General features: G+C 44.4%; 1 protein-coding gene across 2 annotated transcripts in view; it reads right to left on the bottom strand.

Moving 5' to 3' along the window:
- Positions 1-9,588, bottom strand: part of FNTB (farnesyltransferase, CAAX box, subunit beta) — an 84,329-nt gene extending 74,741 nt beyond the window's left edge. Inside the window, exon 1 of one of the 2 annotated variants that reach the window (XM_060294912.1) lies at positions 9,346-9,588. In XM_060294912.1, coding sequence (XP_060150895.1) covers positions 9,346-9,489 — 144 coding nt within the window. In that variant the 5' untranslated portion in view covers positions 9,490-9,588. The remainder of the gene's footprint in view (positions 1-9,345) is intronic. The other variant, XM_030855235.2, reaches the window with a different exon arrangement.
- Positions 9,589-18,652: the final 9,064 nt, after the last annotated feature.

The following is an 18,652-nucleotide window of genomic DNA, read 5'->3' as shown; positions in this document are numbered from 1 at the left end:
ACATCTGCACACACACACACCAGTACTTTATATGTATAGTAGCTAAATAAAGGTTTAAACCAATTAGAGAGTGTTTCTGTCAATTTAAAAGCAAAATACTCTACAGTGTGACACCGGCAGAGACTTTCCTTGACCAAACTTTAGTCAGGCTCCTCTGAATCCTCCTCCCAACTAGGCCTTGACTTTTTTTTTTTTTTTTTTTTGTGGTACGTGGGCCTCTCACTGTTGTGGCCTCTCCCACTGCGGAGCACAGGGACGCGCAGGCTCAGCGGCCATGGCTCACGGGCCCAGCCGCTCCGCGGCATGTGGGATCTTCCCAGACCGGGGCACGAACCCATGCCCCCTGCATCGGCAGGCGGACTCTCAACAACTGCTAGGCCTTGACTTTTATACTTTCATGTCCATCATCCTATCACCTATTTTTAGCAAGAATCCTGCTAAGTTGGTTTAGCCAGAATCCCTCATCCCCACTATCTGATCAGGTTCCTCATCCTCCACCATCCCCCAGTGATGTCTGACTACCTTGGCCTGCCTTCACAAGGAATCCTTTTAAATCAGTTTAGCCAGATTCCCCACCTACCTTTGATGATTCCTCTTACTAATTTACCATCCACCAACCCCCCACCTTGCTCCTTGGCTATAAATTCCCACCTTTCCTTGCTGTTTTCAGACTTGAGCCCAATCTCTCTTCCCTACTGCAAAACTCCAACATAGCAGTCCTCCTTGAACAAAGTCTTCCTTTAACAAGTGTCATGAATAACTTTTTCTTTAACAATACCTCTCCACACCCACCAGCAGAATGACTAAAGTTGAAAAGAGGGAAAACACCAAATGTTGGCAAGGATGTAGAGGAACCAGAGCCCTCACACATTGCTGATGAGAGTGTAACATGTCTGATCACTCTGGAAAAGGCCAGCAGTTTCGTTTAAAACTAAACATACACCTACCCTGTGATCCAACGATTCCACCTGTAGGTTTTTACCCATGAAAACACATGATCATAAAAAGACTTCTACGAGAATGTTTATAGCAGCATTATTCATTATATCCAAAATGTGGCAACAGCTCAGTTGTCCATCAATAGGAGAATGGATTAAAAAACCAGCAACAGCAACCATTAGATCAAGTAGCTCAGAGGCAGTTTACCTGCAACCAAGCTGATCTTGTTAAGTATGTAAACTCTCAGGTCATAGACGTATAGAATCAGAAACTACTGGGATGGGGCCCACCCAGAGGATTCTTTTTAACAAGTCCTCCAGAGGATTCTGATGCATGCTAATGTTTGATAGATCAAAGGTTTTTTTTTTTTAGTAGTGGTAACAGTCACTGGATTTCAGCTCAGAGGCTGATGCTTGAGTTTGACATCAAATAGGACTTTCTTTTTTTTTTTTTTTTTTGCGGTACGCGGGCCTCTCACTGTTGTGGCCTCTCCTGTTGCGGAGCACAGGCTCCGGACGCGCAGGCCCAACGGCCATGGTTCACGGGCCCAGCCGCTCCACGGCATGTGGGATCTTCCCGGACCGGGGCACGAACCCATGTCCCCTGCATCGGCAGGCGGACTCTCAACCACTGTGCCACCAGGGAAGCCCAGGACTTTCTTAACTTATAATTATTGCTGGGTTTTTTTTACCGTGCTCACTACACTTTTCTTCTTCTTAATTAGCAAAGGATAAACGAAGGTGAGAAGGTAAAACATTCCTCTGAACAAATATCCTAATACTTTGAGTACAAAATTCAGAGGGAGGTCAGAGTTGACCTAGTCTCCTCAACCAGCTGGCAATCCTCTCTATCAAGGCTGAGATCCCTTATGAACCATGGGTTCTCAACCCTAGCTGCATATTAGAATTACCTGAGGAGCTTAAAAAATACTGATGCCTGGGTCCCACCCTCAAAGGTTCTGTTTTCATTGGTCTAGGGTACAACCCGGGGTGGTGGGCAAGACCAAAAGCTCCCCAGGTGATTCTAATGGTCAGCCAGGTTTGAGACCCACTGCCCTCACTGCCAATTCCCTTAAAAAAAAAAACCTTGTTTTAACATCAGGTGTTCCAGAAGTAACGAAGGAAAACTAAGTTTAAATCATAAACCAAAATGAGCACTAGAAAAAAGTTCCCAATGGCCTACAGATCCACAGGCTATGTTATCAGCAGTAACCGGCCTCATTCAAAGGACAGGTGCTTATCATCACTGTGCTATAATAGTCAACAATCCTCCTCTAACAGCATTTTCCATTAAAGAATTCCTAAAAGCCCATGCATATATGAAAACTTGGTTTAAGGCACAGATGGGAAAATCTAACATCAAAGGAAAAAACATGGACAGTAAGTGTTGCTAGTGTAAAAATTACTTCCTATCTCTGATCCTAAAAATAATAAATAAATTCCAGGTTGATTAAATTTGAACATGAAAAACTTGAGTCAAGTCATTAAAACAGCAATATAGGAGAATATCTTTATATTCTTCGGATAAAGATTTCTTCAAAAAGGCCAAACTATAAGGAAAAGGACAAAGAAGAACATAAATATAAGCAAGGTTAAAGGCAAACAAGAGCCTAGGGGAAGATATTTGGAACATATGTAAAAGATACTATTTTTCCCAAATTAAGACCGCTGACCACCAACAATATCAAGTCTTAGAGAGGATGTGGACAAACTAGATCTCCAGTACACCACTAACTAGTGCTTAAATTACTAGAGTCACTATGGAGGGCAACATGGCAGCAGGTAATAACACTGAAAAGGCACAGACCCTACAACCCAGCAATTCTAACTCTCCAGTAGAGACATACCTAGAAAACCCTTGCTTGCCCTCCCAAGCCTCTTTATAACATAACTTAGTCCTAACAGTACATCTCTCACTTTTCCAGTCATGAGGCACTTGATCACTTAGGATATGGCGAAAGGGGAACACAAGAGTTCAGAGGTAAGTCTACTAGTTTGTCAGAAGCTTACCCCTGCTCCTGACGGGGCACAGGCTAGGTGTTGCTACGTACAGAATGGTTTTGCATTTGCCGAAGTAAGATTATACATATTGAGGAGTCCTAGAATATGCCATCCCAAAACATGCCTCGTTGGCATATGGATTATTTTGAGCTAAAGGCCCTTGATAACCAGGAGGTGAAGGAAAAGCTCTAAAAACAGGGCATTACGTTTCCTTTTGTGAAAATGTCTCCCTCTCCACACCAGGAGGTGGAGGTCTCCAAACAACTCTTATCTAGGGAGAAGGCACGGACTTGAATCTGAATAACAAACCTTACTAAACAACTCTTGTTTACCATACTTTTCCTGGACTTAGGGGAAACATAAGTTGTCTCCCCAACCCAGAAGCCCCAAACCCTTTTCTTTGTTTTAGCCTAAAACGGCATATAAACTCAAGTTCTAACTACCCCTTTGGGTGACTCGTCGATAGGTGCTCCCATGTGTACTCAACAATGCACATGTTAATAAATTTCTGTTTATTTTTCTCTTGTTAATCTGTCTTTGGTCAGTCTAATTTCCAGGGCCCCAGCTAGAGAACCTCAGCCGGGTAGAGGAAAAGGTTTTTTCCTCCCCTACTATATATTTATGTGGATGTATATGCACATGTATCTTTATATAATATAAACTAATAAATATATATTTGTGTGTGTGTATAGTCTGTGTACATGCCATAAACTAGTATGTATATTACTTTGTGGTTTTCAACGATGGAGGGATTACGTGAGAATCTAGGGGTCAGAGATGAAGTGACTGCACCCACATCCCCAAGACTTAGATGCCATGGCAACATAGATGCAGATCTAACCATCTGCCTGCATTCTTGACAGCTCTGTTTAAAACATAGCTCCTGGAATTCTTCTAGAAATCCAATCGGAAGCACAGAATAATATCCATTCATAGCTGAGTGGTAAAAAACAACAAATGCATTTAGAATTTTCTCTTTCACAGCTTCTATCTAAAGCAAATCTCGTGATGCACCAACTTTCGTACCATAGACCTTCCCTTCTCCCTACATCTCCCCCTCTCTCCCAGAGGAGGACCCTTCCAGAAAGCAGATTTGCTGCCTGAGACTCATGCTAATGCTGAAGATGTGGTAAAAGAATCATTAATAGATTAACTATAAGAAAAGGATTCTTCCTAAAAAAAAATTATCCCTCAGAAAACACAAGTCACCTTATAAGAAATCCTTACAAAGTAACTCTTGCTGTGGGGAGTTCTTTCAGTTCCTTATTTTGAATACAAAGTACGAGTTGGGGTTGACACATCATCCTGAAACAACCTCAGTCAAGGTCTGGTGTTGGCTGCCTACAGAAGTCAGCTGATGGTATCAATGAAACGAGACAAATTAAACACAGATTTAATTCCTGGGGATATGAACTCACACTTGCACGTGCAAACTGCCACTGTAAACCCTTTTAAAGATCACTTTAAAAGTTAATAAAGTGTTTAAGTTGCGATGATCAAAGATATGCACCAACTGGACACACTGTAAAAGAATTAGAATTGTAATTTGTGATAAAATGTTCAATATCTTCCCCATATTTAAAAGGGATGTATCTCAAAAAACTGGAAGTGTGGTCTGCAAAATCATATCCACTGATCCAGAGTATAGCTCCAGTGATGATAAAAACACAAAGGTCAAAGATGGATGTGAAGAGTTTGAAGACAAATGTTTTATGAATTTATGAGGAGGAGAAAGAACAATATTTCTAAATTAGTGTGATTTTATAAAGTATGTGATTTTAAGTAGGCACAGGTACCTAAATTTAAAATGCAAATCGTGTAAACAAGCCTTTGGTTTGTTTCCTTACATACCTAATAGTGTGTGTATTCTCAAGTTGACCAAAAAACACTTTAGGGGACTTTTTAATAGGGAAAATGGGGAAATTTTGATATTTGCACTTTCTAATAGTTGGGCAACATGGTATATGCTGAATTTCAATAAGATAAAATTGATTCACATAGCTAGCCTACTGACCACTTAACAAGCAGAGCTCTGGTCCCACCTATCAGAAGCATAAAAATCTAGTTAGTGTGACTATATTTAGGGACTTGCTCCACCTCTGTTTAATAATCTTTCAGATACTAGAACTTGAAACAAGTCAACAGCAGGAGCTCGGGATTCATTCCTGGATCCCTAATGTTCCCTCCTTCAGGATCTGCAGTGGTGCAATGCCCGTCACTTGCAGCCAGCTCTTTAGCCTGGCTCTCCATCCTGTCCCCACCCGCCACCAGCACTCCCTCGTCATCAGGGCAGCCCCACCCATCCAGCTGACCTAATTCCCTACCACAGCCAACCTGGTCTTTCCCTCGTAACGGCTCCTCCCACTGGCATGGCTGCCGCCCCAACTCCATCCTTTACAGCCTAACCCGAGTCCCACATCCTCCATGAAGTTGTCCTGACCGCCTCACCCCACAACAGATCGGCTTCCACTCCTTGAAATCCTCATGCAATGCAGTCATAATTTAGCACTTCATTACATGCTCTGCTGAGTCATTCTGTGATTGCTTCCGGCATATTCTTCTCTTTTTTTTTTCCCCTCTAAGAGAAAAGAATTTTGACTGAGACAAATAATTCTTCTAGATTCCCCCCAGAGTTGACTGGCACTTGACTGAATGTCGTCTAATGACATCATGCCATTTCAAATGGAGAATGTTTCTGCCCCTGTTCAAGGGCAGTCTAAAGGGAAAACAAAAGTAGTACCTTCAGTAACAACTGTTGTTGGCAAACCTGCTACCTCTGAGATTGTACCGGTATTACCCTACCGGCCTGAATCACAGAGCATTTGCAATGGGGTGACTGCAGGTGGCACAGAAAAGGAAGACAATCGCTAATAATACAACCACATCTTGCTTTCTGGAGTCATAAAAGGTTCTCCGAGCATCAAATTCATCAGCTTGTCAAGAAATAAAACAGCCTGTCACAACAGAGACCTTCAAAAGATACCCAGAATCTCACCACTGCTCATTACCTCTACTACCACAGCCCTGAGCGAAGCTGCCATCACGTGTCACCTGCAGTACTGCAACAGCCACTAACTGGTTTCCCTGCACCCACGCTGGCCTCCTCACAATCTACTCTCAACAGCGACCTAAATGAGCCTGCTGAAATGCTCAACAGATTGTGTCAAAACCCTTCAATCATAGATCAGTCTGACTCCTGGTAGGAAACAGATGGCACATTCAAAGTGGGTGATTTGAGGAGAGTTCATATCATAACACAGGGGCTAGCAACACAAGGGTACTTCATCCCCTTCTAGACCCGAAATGTGAAGAGAAGGGGTAGAGAGGGAGACAGAGAGCTCCACGGAGAAGGCACCTAATTGGAGATGTGACCTTAAGTCTAGAGACACTCCCGCCCACACAATCCTGCGGGAAGGGAATATATACGCCAATCTCATCCTTCTCCCTCACTCTCATCCCCTATCAATACTCCCCATGGCCAAATGCAAACAGAAGGCAGAAAGCAAGGTTGCCTGTCAGTGCAGGTCCACCTCCTGGGGCACATCTACAGAGCAGGGTAGAAAAGGGTAGAGTGAATCTGGGGAGGTAAATGGAAGCTATTCAGCCGAATGGCTTCCCATCTCAATCAGTGTATCTGAATGTACGAGATCCAACCTTATCTCCTGTTCTGTTTGCTAACCTCTCTACTCAGTAGCTCTCCACTCACCAGGCACACCCTGCCTCAGGTCCTTTGTACTTGCTGCCTTCTCTGCCCAGAATGCTTTTCCCCCAGATACACACATGGCTTGTCCCCTCACCTACTTCAGCTCTCAGCTAAAACGTTACATCAGCAGAGGTTTCCTTTACCACCTTATATAAAAACCTCCCTTGCTCCTATCCCACCCATGCCTGGCACATCTATCTCCCTTATCTTGCTGTATTTTTCTCCACAGCACTTCTCTCTAACATTAGATAGATAGATGGATGGATAGATATTTTTTCCCCTTTTTAATTGACTGCCTCTCTGGCCTAGAACAAAAGTTTCATAAAGGCGTCCACTTGGCCTCTTTTGTTCACTCCCTTATACCCAGTGTCTAGAACAGTGCCTGGCACAAAGAAGGCACTCACGTATTTGTTGCATGAATGAAAATGAATGAATGGAACAGAAGAACCCATAGCTAAGGACTCTTTCCACTGTTCAGAGGTTTCACTCCTACTATCAAATCATTGTTAAGCAAATAAATAGGCTCCTGATAATCAGACAGGAAGCAGGTGACAAGCATTTTTTATTGGCAATGGCACAAAATTGAGTGCTGTCCGCAAACCCCTAAGAATAAGTGGAATCTTCAGTCAGAACCAAAGGAATAACAGCAGTGTCTTCTGTAAACAACTCCTAGCAAGGTTGTTTCTTCTTATGACTATATCATCATTAACCTACCAACCTAGTCCTTCTATAAGACTCAGTCTTCTCATCTGTAAAATGTGTAAGGATTGAATGACACAATGTATGGAGAGCATTTATTGGGTATGGAACCCAATAAATGGACACTATAATGATTATTAAAACATTGAGGAAGCCATGAGAATGAGATACCATGTTATCTTCCTATGATCTGGAACAGTTTATCCTAGACTTTTAAAACGTGAGCTGGAATAATGACACGGAAAAGAAGTATAAGATGCTTTGCTATCCACCACACAGTTGGGCCTAGATCTGAAAGACATCCTACAGTACCAGTGCTCCATATCAGAACCTAGTTTCCACACCTGGCCCAGACCTTGGCCAACCCTTTTGCAGGCCAGTACCTTGTTGCATCCATTTCTGCATCGCTCATTATATCTAAGCACTTAGAACATAAGTGCTGCTTTTTCCCTCATAGGAACTAAGCAGGGCATGTGACTGCAAAAATAGTGTAAGCAAAAGAGAAAGAGCAGATCAGTAAAGCTCCTGGCGATGCTCCTGTTTTTGACTTACCCCTCTAACCATGGAAGTCTCTGTGCTGGTCCGCAAATTAGACCAAATTCTGATTCCCTTTTCTCCACTAACATTTTATCTATCCACAGCCTCATCTGCTGGGTCAATTCAGTTAACTACGCAAAAGGTGACCCCACAGTCTTAGGTCAGATAAAAAGAAAAAGGCTTGACCTGAATCCACTCAACAATCCATCACTTAGGAATACTGCAAAGATCCTGTAGTAGCTTTTTCATTGATGGGAGATTTCTTTGCAATTTTTTGCAGAAGATTTCTGTAGAAGGACACACTGGTGGGCTAACTAACCTGGGAAGCTAGATTCAAAAGGTAAGTTTCCTTTCTACCCTAAAACCCATGAAACTTAAATCTCCAGTTAAAATATTCCCTCTGCTACTATGTGTATACGTGTGTATTCAAGCCCTTGCTTTTATTATTTTAGTCATAAATATACAATATAATAATTATCATTACTAATTTTTGCCAAAACTGAGGCTTCCAACCTCAGGCATGAAAATCAAAGCAGGTCCCTCCAAGATTAAGCCTAGGGATTGATCTTACTAAGAGATCTTATTTTAGTAAGCAGCCTGATGCTTACTTGTTAGTGCTAAAAAAAATCATTCTGATCACTTCTCCTAGTGACAGATGGGTAACCATTTCCACAGTAACTAACTTGGGACCAATTCCAATTGAGGAACGAGAAGAAAAACAAAACTATAATTCACTACTCATTCCGCAAACACGTTTCAAAGTGATAGGTCCCATCTACTTCGAGGCCTCAGTGAATGGCAAGTAGTACAAAATTCACACTCTTATTACAGCACTTCCCAAACTGTGCTGTTTTTCTCTCTGTCTTCCCCAACCACGCTCCTGATCAGGGGCTGTTTTATTTCTTTGCATTTCCATTGTTCGACATTGTGACCAACGCACTGCTGGTGCTCAAATGATTGAATGGCTACTAAAATGTCCCCCCACGAGGCAGGCGTCAAACCTGGCACTGTGGGTCATAAATTAAACATCATGCAATGGCATGACCGCAGTCTGGCCACTTCTTTTCCCCTCTGTCCCAAAACTATAAGCAGGGTGGGGAATGTGCATTATCCATACGAGAACCTCCCGATGTCTGGCAAAATGGAGTGGGCTGTCCGACCCACCCGGGCTGCTTCAGTCCTCCAGGAACAGAACAAGATTCTCTCCGTTTCCTAAGGCAGAGGGGGCCCAGGTACTGTCCTCTCCCTCCAACCTTGACAACGACCCCTCCCCAACCGGCCCCACAAGCACTCCACTCTCCAGCCCAAGCCTGGGCGCCGGGAGCGTCCCAGAGGTGGGGGGGGCGCCGCGGAGCACTGTGGGAGCTGTAGTTCCCGGGTGGGTTCCGCACCCCGGCGGCCCTGAGGACCAGACTCCCGCTCCCAGAAGCCCCCGCGCGGGCGCCTCGCCCAGTCAAGCCAGCTCACCTGTTCCGTGGACGTGACTGTTTCTACCGAGTCGTCCTGCAACCGCTCCCGCGCGTGCTCGGGCCTCAGACTGTACAGCGGCTCTGACCAGACAGGGGAGGAAGATGGAGGGCAACAGTAGGTGAAGGAACTCGGAGAAGCCATGCTCTGGAAAGCAGCAGGCGGTGTATAGGACTCAGCTTCGTCAAAGAACAACGCGCCTTGAAACTCTAGCGGGCTAAGGCGCTACGGAGAGCGGGTAGAGTCAAAAGATTGTGAACGCGAATCGCTCCTGCCGCCTACACAACCTCAGGGAGTGAGTTGCTGGAATGCTGCCGCCCCCCATTGGGCAGAGGAGCTGCTGCAAGAGGCTCAGTTTCCTGGCGCGCAAGGAAGGATGTGTACATCTGAATTTCATTTCCCACACACACACCTTTTCCACATTCTGCTCATTCTCACTTACTTATGTCAGTAGTTCACAGTTTCTGGTGCCCAAGAACCCAATGAGGGTAACTTTTTTTTTTTTTTTTTTTTTGCGGTACGCAGGCCTCTCACTGTTGTGGCCTCTCCCGTTGCGGAGCACAGGCTCCGGGCGCGCAGGCTCAGCAGCCATGGCTCACGGGCCTAGCCGCTCCGCGGCATGTGGAATCTTCCCGGACCGGGGCGCGAACCTATGTCCCCTGCATCGGCAGGCGGACCGTCAACCACTGCACCACCAGGGAAGCCCGTGGGTAACTTTTAAAAAGGCATTTCTGACAGCTCTCCTGATTGCCTCAGTCATACTATTATGAACAATTATTGCACACCTTTGGGTACATGACAGCCGCCCAAGAGAAGCCAGCAGCTTCTCCACAAAGGAATTGCCACCTCAGTAGTCAGTGATGGAGGGAAGTGGCACTGCAATTCTCTCCTATCAATTTGGGGGTTACAGTGCAGTAGCAGGAACTAAAACTCAGTAGAAGGGACAAGTGTAAGTGAAACAACCAAGAAGGTATTCACTCATTTATTCAGCAATTTTTTTTATAGAGCACCTACTACATGTCAGGCACCCGTGCTAGGCCTCAAGAATACAAAAGTGGACAAAACAAACAACGTCCCCCCCCCCGCCCTTGAGAACTTTACAGCCTAATGGAATTGATAGAATTAAGTGAATGAACACTAAAAAATCTGTGAACACTAGTGATGAATTGTATGAAGAAAAATAACAGGGTCTATGAGAGAAAGTAAACGAGGAGGGGACTAATTAGATTGGGTGGGCTGGCCAAGCCTCTCTGAGTAAGTGACATGTAAGCCGAGACCTGAGGATGACAAGGAGACATCCGTGTGAACAACATGGGGAAGCGCCTCATGAGAGAAGGGCCTGCAAGCTTGACAGAACACGCCATAAATACACTCATGTGTGTTTGTATTCATTCTGATGTTTAATCTGAAGGTGTTCTGAATAAAAGAAATTCCTATTGAGTGGGGTTAATCATACATGCCTCCATTAAATGTTCAAGTAGTGATTTTAGGAAAACCCTGCTACCTTTGGACAAGCAATAGAAGAGGACGTCTTTCAGGGCCCGCAACAAAAAGACTGCACCAAAATTATAACACCAAGAGGTTAAACTATTTAGAGTGGGGGTGAGGGTTTTGGGGGTGGGAGAATATAGGATAATAACAGACTTTCCAGATAGACACAAACCCAACTTCCTGCTCGGAGCATTTTACTCTGTTCCCACTAAATTCCAAGCCACAAGTCCAGGACCCAGGGGACCGTGGTGCCATCCTTCACAACCAGCCATTCCCCTGTTCTCAGACTCCAGTGTCTAAGGATGAGGCTGGGATGGCCTACGGGCCTCAGGTAGGTAAACACTATCGCCCTGTCCATTTTAGAGATACCGTTGCTGAGTTAAGTCCCGGAGGTGCCGGAATATTTCTAAATCTGGGAATAAGTAGGTGTGTGGGTTAGGGTCACAGATATGGCTGTACAACGTGAAATAGTCTCATTATTATTTCCTCTGCATTGGCATCTTAATTGTCTTTCCCTTAGTTCTATTTTGGAAAAAATGATCTGTTAAGGTCTGGGTCATATCTAAGGATTCTGCCTTCTTTGTAAAGTGTTGCTTTGCCACCTAGAAATTTAAATTGAACTACTGAAAGAGTAGCTGGAACAGTTTTGTAACAGATTATTACATCTGTTACTGGTGCACCTGAAGCAATTGCCAATTGTATTCAGGAAATAGAATTCTATTTCTGAAACGCAATCTCCTCCACGGTGGGATCTGAACCATGTTAATGGAGCCGTGGCAAGAGTCTCCTGCAGGATAGTGTCTGTTCATGTGCTGGGCACTGAACTAAGTGCTGAGGAGAGAGTGGTGAACAAGCCACACACATTCTTAGCCCTTACGGGTCTCGTGATTTACCAGAAGAAACAGAGGTTAAACGATCATTACAGAATTGACTGTTTTATTGCAGTTGAGGGAAATGGCATGAGGGAGAAAGAAGCACAGCACACTGTGAGATTGCATAGCAGGGGAGACTGAAGGTAGTCTGGAAGATCATGAGGAAATGAGTTAACTCACCCAGGTTGAGAGAACGTACCAGGCAGAGGAAACCCAATGACAACAAAATCAAGTGAAACAAGGAATGGAAAATATGAGGAATTTATACTCTTCGGAGCATCAAGAAGAATTTTCAGCCTTGGATCAGCGGCGGCCCACCAGTCGTCCTTCCTCTGAGTTTAATAAAATGACTCATTCAAGAAGCAGAATGTACATAAATACTGGCGGTATGGCAGAGAATGATGTATTTACAAGAGAAAGTCTTAGCAATGATAATTAATTAATACTCACTCCAGCTTGGACCGCAGATGGTTTGGGTTTATTTTACCCAGTGTATGATATTCTTCTAAATTAAACTGTGAACTGTAATTGTTTTTTTAAAAAATAATATAAAATGTGGATAGTGTTATTTTGCACTTCTGTCTAGAGCAAGAAAATAAGAAAAAAAAGTAAAGGTCTAAATGAACCACTAGAGGGCACTTCTGACCCTAGAGTAGCTTCTAGAGTAAGCTTCAGAACTGCTCTCACTGCATTACTCACACAAGTCCATATGTCAGCAAGGATTGTTTCCTTTAATATCTTGCAAATCTATGTAATAATACATAATTTGGAGAGTTTGGAAAAATGGAAAGAACTCATCCATTATCCTGCTAGGTAATTAATTTTTCTCCCCCACAATTACTTCTCTCCCTGCATCTGTGGTCTCCTACTTTGCCTTCCCAGTCCCTGTCCCTCCTGTCTCCTGGATACAAGTATTACCCAGCTCTTACCTAGGGCCAATCCCTCCCTCCCCCTCGTGCCCATTCTCCCTTGACTCTCTTAAGACATCAAATTGTTCCTGTACTTGATCATACCCATCACCCACAAACAGGCTACTTCTCCACTCATGGGGGAAAAAAAGACATTTTTAACCCTCTTGATTCTACTCCTTCTTCAGCTACCTCCCCATTTCCCATTCCCTCTCTACCAGTCGCTCCAATTCCTCTCCTCCCACTCTCTCGAACCCATTCCAAACTGGTTTCCCCATTGGTTCGTGTCAAGTCCCCGTTAAACTTCTAATTGCTAAATCCAAGGGCCAGTCTCAGCCTTTGTCTCATCTTCCTACCTGACCTCCTAGCAGCATGTGACGGGGTTGATCATTCCCTTCCCCTTGAAATACCTCCTTCTTGTAGTGTCTGGCACCGGCCTTTGCTATTTCCTCATCTCCCTCACGCTGTAGCTTTCGAGTCCCTCAGGGTTCTCTGTCTACAATCACTCACCTGTAGCTCAGGCAGTCTCAGTATTTCAAATACCACCAGTGGATTGAAAACCCCCTCATTTATATCTCCAAACTGGATCTCTCTTCTGAACTCGAGTTCATCTCTCATATCCTATTTGCATTTCCACTTAGATATCTAATACAATCAGTCCCCTACATACGAACGAGTTCCGTTCTGAGTGCGTGTTCGTTAAGTCCAACAAAGTTAGCCTAGGTACCCACCTAACACAATCGGCTATATAGTACTATACTGTAAAAGGTTTAAATACTTTTCACACAAATAATACATAAAAAACAAACAAACACAAAAAATAAAGAAAACACTTTTAATCTTACAGTACAGTACCTTGAAAAGTACAGTAGTACAGTACAACAGCTGGCATGCAGGGGCTGGCATCCAGTGAACAGGCAAGAAGAGTTACTGACTGGAGGAGGGAGAGGAGGTGGGAGATGGTAGAGCTGAAGGATCGTCAGCAATAGGAGATGGAGGGCAAGCTGCACGTAGCAATGTACACCAGACACGTGAACTAATACGTGATTGGACATGCGAATGCACGTTCGCCTCTTTGAAAGTTCACAACTTGAAGGTTCGTATGTAGGGGTCTTAGTGTGGTAAGTGTGTCCACAACAGAGCTGCTGGTATCTCTTCCAAACCCGTGCCCTCAGTTAACTCCATCCTCCCACTTTCCTCCAAATACCTTGGAGCCATCCTTGATGGCTCTCTTCCTCTCTCTCATAAATCTTGGTGAAAATACATCCAGAATTTAACCCCTGCTTACCAATTCCACTGTTGAGGTCCTGGTCCAAGCCACCACCATCTGTCACTTGGATTCTTACACTCATCTCTTAACTATGCTCCCTGTTTCCACTCTTGTCCTCCTATAGCCTAATACAAACTCAAAAGCCAGACTGAACTTCTTCAATGTAAGCAAATGAACCCCCCACTTGAAGCCCTCTTGTCATCTCAGAGTCAACCGCAAGGTCCTTACCCTGGCCTAGAAGCCCCCATGACCTGGTCTTTTCTCCTTGCACTTGCCAGCTTGTTCACTCTGTCCACCACACTGGCCTCCGGCTGTCCTGTGTCCACCCTAGACATGTGCCAGCCTCAGAGCGGTCATGCTTGCTGTCCCCTCCCCAGCAATGCTCTGCCCGCCCCCCATGTAGACAGGGCCTGCCCTCTCATTTCTTGAAGTCTTTACTCAGATTTTAATACTCTGTCCCACTCCCCTGCTTTCTTTTTCTCCACAGCACTTACCACCAGCTGACAGACTTTATACCTTATGTATTTATTTTGTTTACTGTCTGTCTTCCTCCCACTAGACTGTAAGATCTCAGGGAAAGCTGTATTTTGTATTGTTCATCACTTATTCTCTGGCACATAATAGGCACTGAAGAAGTTAAATGACTCAAATGATTTCCAGTCACTGTAATAAACATTTGAGTGCTTGTTTGTGTAACATGCTGTAGAAGATGATGACAATGAACATGATACTAGCCTTACCCTTCAGGAACTTACTAGCTAATAAATACAGAAACTGTATACATATAAATAAAGTAAACATACAAAATATAAATATAAAATAATAAATAGACACAAAATAAGACATAATACACACACAAAAGGTAGTGGGAGAAAATAGGAAAGGAATAATTCAATTCTAATCTATTAATGAAGATGGTTTTTTTTTTTTTTTGGCAGCACTGTGCGGCTTGTGGGATCTTACTTCCCTGACCAGGGATCGAACCCGGGCCCCCTGCAGTGGAAGCCCGGAGTCCTAACCACTGGACCGTCAGGGAATCCCCAAAGATGGTCTTTTAATATATAACACTCGTGTTTAGTAATAGTTTCAATAGAGTAAATATTCTCTGGTAAAGATTTTTAAATAATTACATTAGAATGTGGAAATTGTGAAATTCTATTTTCATTCTTATTTCCTGTAGCACACACAATGTATACAAATACTGAATCATTTTGTTGTGCACCTGAAGCCAATATAATGTTATATGTCAACTATAGTTCAATAAAAAAAGGAAGGAAGGAAGGGAGGGCGGGAGGAGGGGACCATCCTGTTCACAGCATCCTACCTCTTGCTTACTTCAAGGAATGATTATTACAGTCACCATCCATGTCAACCCACCTCCCTCCTCCTTGTTCTCTCTAACCCGTGTCTGGTCTCTATTCCATCCTAGATTTTCCATCTGTATCAGCAACGTCACCCCAGCAGATGCCTGCACCTACTACTCTGTGAAATTTCGGAAGGGGAGCCCTGAGGGAAAAAAAAGTTTCAAATCACTCCAAAAAGAACAGCTTTCTGAACAATGATTTTATGGCACAGAGAACAACTATGAGCTTCTCAGAAAGCAACGTATCATCAATTACACATACCTGCATTATTTTACTGTGTCAAATATTGATATAAATTTAATCATTATATATTACTAATCATTACATAGACTCTACTACTGAAAACCTGTACAAAAGTATTGCCTTTTAATCCTGTTTGGGATTTACTGTGGTGAAAACTATTTTACCAGCACATACAAAATTGAAGCCGATTCAAAAGCATTGTTCACATTGAGAAATCAGAGAAATGATTTTTTAATTAATTTATTTATTTGTTTTTATTTTTGGCTGTGTTGGGTCTTCATTGCTGTGCGCGGGCTTTCTCTAGTTGTGGCGAGCGGGGCTACTCTTCGCTGCGATGCGCGGGCTTCCCATTGAGGTGGCTTCTCTTGCTGCGGAGCACGGGATCTAGGCACATGGCCTTCAGTAGTTGTGGCTCACGGGCTCTAGAGCGCAGGCTCTGTAGTTGTGGCACATGGGCTTAGTTGCTCCGCGGCACGTGGGATCTTCCCAGGCCGGGGATCAAACCCATGTCCCCTGCATTGGCAGGCGGGTTCTTAACCACTGTGCCACCAGGGAAGCTCAGGAGAAATGATTTTTAAAACTGTTGAGAGGCAATGCTAGACGTGTACACTCCAGAGCCAACCAGTGACCCTCAACCTAGTCTGTGCCTTTAAAAATACAGATTCTCCTGGGTGTCAGTGCAGGCCTACCCAATCAGAATCTCTGGGGCTGGATCCCAGGCACGTGTATTTTTTAAAGCTATGATGCTGATACACAGTCAGGGTTGGAAGCCACCCCAGCCTTCTTTTTATGTGGCAGGAATGCTGGCTGTTCACTAGAGGTCTGATCCCTTTCCATAGGGGCCATTGCAGCTGGGAAGTGACAGCCCATCAGTCCCCCTTGCATGTAGGCAGGGCCTTCTGACTGAGTTCTGGCCAATGTAACGTGAGCAAAAGTGATGTCCACCTTATGCAGGCCTGGCCCTCTGCAACCTCCTACTCACCCCCTATTTCCTCTCTTCCCCTCCCTGCCAGCAGGCGGTTGATGCCTAGGGCAGCCCTCCCTAGGCTGTTGAAATTGAGATTTTTAACTTTTCAGGCCCTCCCTAGAAAGTTAAAAGTTTCAATTAACCTAGATATCTTCAGTGTTTTACTCCACTGGACAAGTGGTAAAATAGATTCAAAATGATTTTCTGGACAAATGTTTCAACATCTTCCAGATGTGTATTATTACCACTCCTTCCAAACAGTATTTTTGAAGTTTGCTAACTTATCACTACAGGGTCAACTCTCCCCACCCCTGCTGAGTGTCCCAAAGTTTCATCTTCCCTACCCCAGTGTCACAGAGCCCCTCCTTCCCTGCTGTCTACAAGGCAACCTCAGAGCGGGTATAGGTGTATATGCACTTGGCTCAAAAGCTTGCCCTCTCCCCTCTTTCCTCGTCATTTCAGAGTCTCTTCCTTTATTTATCAGAGATAGAAAAGAAAAAGGATGTGAATGGAAGACAAAACTGTATTGAGATAATCAGGGTGTGCGGGGTTCCATCTGTTTCTTCCAATCCTGAGATAAGGAAGAAATCCTTCTGCTAGGTGAGCACAGTACTTACAGTCACCCAGAGTTGGAAACCCGAGTGTGAGTCTGGAAGAAGCATAGCGTTTTGCTAATGAGGAGTCCCACAGTCCAACTGTGTTGAGTCTTGGCAGTGGGCTGCCTGTTGGAGCATTTCTCCAGTTAATTTAGCTGTTATTACAGCAGATCCCACAGTGGTGCCCTTGCTGGCTGTTTAAACCGGGAGCATGCTCAGTGTGCCTAGGCTGTGGGTGGCAGGAAGCAGGGCAGGCACTTGTCTCCCTGGTAAAAGAATCAGTATAACATACTTGAGAGACTGATTCTTGGAGCCTTCTTGTGGGAGAGACATCCAGCAACCATTCCTCGGATGGCTCCCAGCTCTACTAAAGACTGCCCCAGTCCAAGCTGACCTCCACTGGGGAGGACGCCAAAAGGTCCCACTGAGTGAGTAAGGTAAGAGGACGAAATTAAGTATTTCCTTTACAAAGACGCTGGTTAAAGCAAACTTTGTTGTCTCCACTAGTTTATGTAGTTCTTTTGCTAACATTGTCCCCAAATCTCAGCTTCTCCAGGGGCACGTGCGCACGCGCGCACACACACACACGCGCACATACACACACACACACACACACACACACACAGAAAAGGAAAGAGAGAATATCTCTCTATGATGGCTTTGAAAGTAGCTAAGCCAGGATGAAAAAACTAGAAGCTTGGGTTTCTAGACTATCCATTTTTGCTTTTGTTTTGGTTTTTTAAGCAATGTAAGCTACTGGATTTGAAGTCTAGTATGATGAAGTCTCTTCCATTTTTTATAAGTCTGAGCACTCATTTCCCCGGATTTGTTCAGGAAACCGCACTCCCTTTCCTGTCTTACCAAGGGAAAGCCATTTCCTTTAAAGCGAAGTTCCTTCTTGGACTAGGAACTTACCTCAGGTTGCATCTTCCTTCCTGTTCCCCTGACAGAAGCAAGCAGAGAGCCACTAATGGTCCCAGTAAGGAGGCCTGTGGAGAGTACTGACCATCACAGTGCTGAGCGATGGTAAAGCAGCTGCAGTGCCCAAAGGGGGGCAGGCTGAGCTGAACCTGCACCCTGGCCAGCCGTGTACGGTGCTGTGGAAGAAAATCACAGCAGGATGGCGGGAGTCCCTTGAAAACACCCCTGACCATCTGTGGGAAATACTTACCACCCACATATGCATGGGGAAATCACTGCGGGGTGATTTCCGTCCCTCAGCACTTAATGAGCACTGGGGTTCAGTAACATGCTCAAGACTGCACAGCTGGTGAGTGGAGATGCTGGGACTGGAACCCAAGTGGGCCCGACTCCAGAGCCTGCGGCATGCACCTGAATCCCAGTGTAAAGCCGTGAAGAGAAACACACCTGGAAATCTTAGTGGAATCCACAGGATTGGTTTCCTTGGCTTTTAATGCCATCAAAGTAACTATCAGGTTCAGGATTTTTCCCTCTTTATTATAAATTTATACACTTTGCCTGAAATGTAGCTCTTCAAGCAAAGTAAATGGACTTACTGCTTTCCTTGGCCTACTACTGAAAAATGCATTCTCCATCCAATACTCCGCCTGAAAACAAACACACACACTTTTTCAT

This window comes from Globicephala melas, chromosome 2 (assembly GCF_963455315.2).
Source record: "Globicephala melas chromosome 2, mGloMel1.2, whole genome shotgun sequence".
In the NCBI taxonomy this organism is placed as follows: domain Eukaryota; kingdom Metazoa; phylum Chordata; class Mammalia; order Artiodactyla; family Delphinidae; genus Globicephala; species Globicephala melas.
Note: the sequence above shows the minus strand (reverse complement) of the source record. Positions and strands in the feature narration are given on the sequence as shown.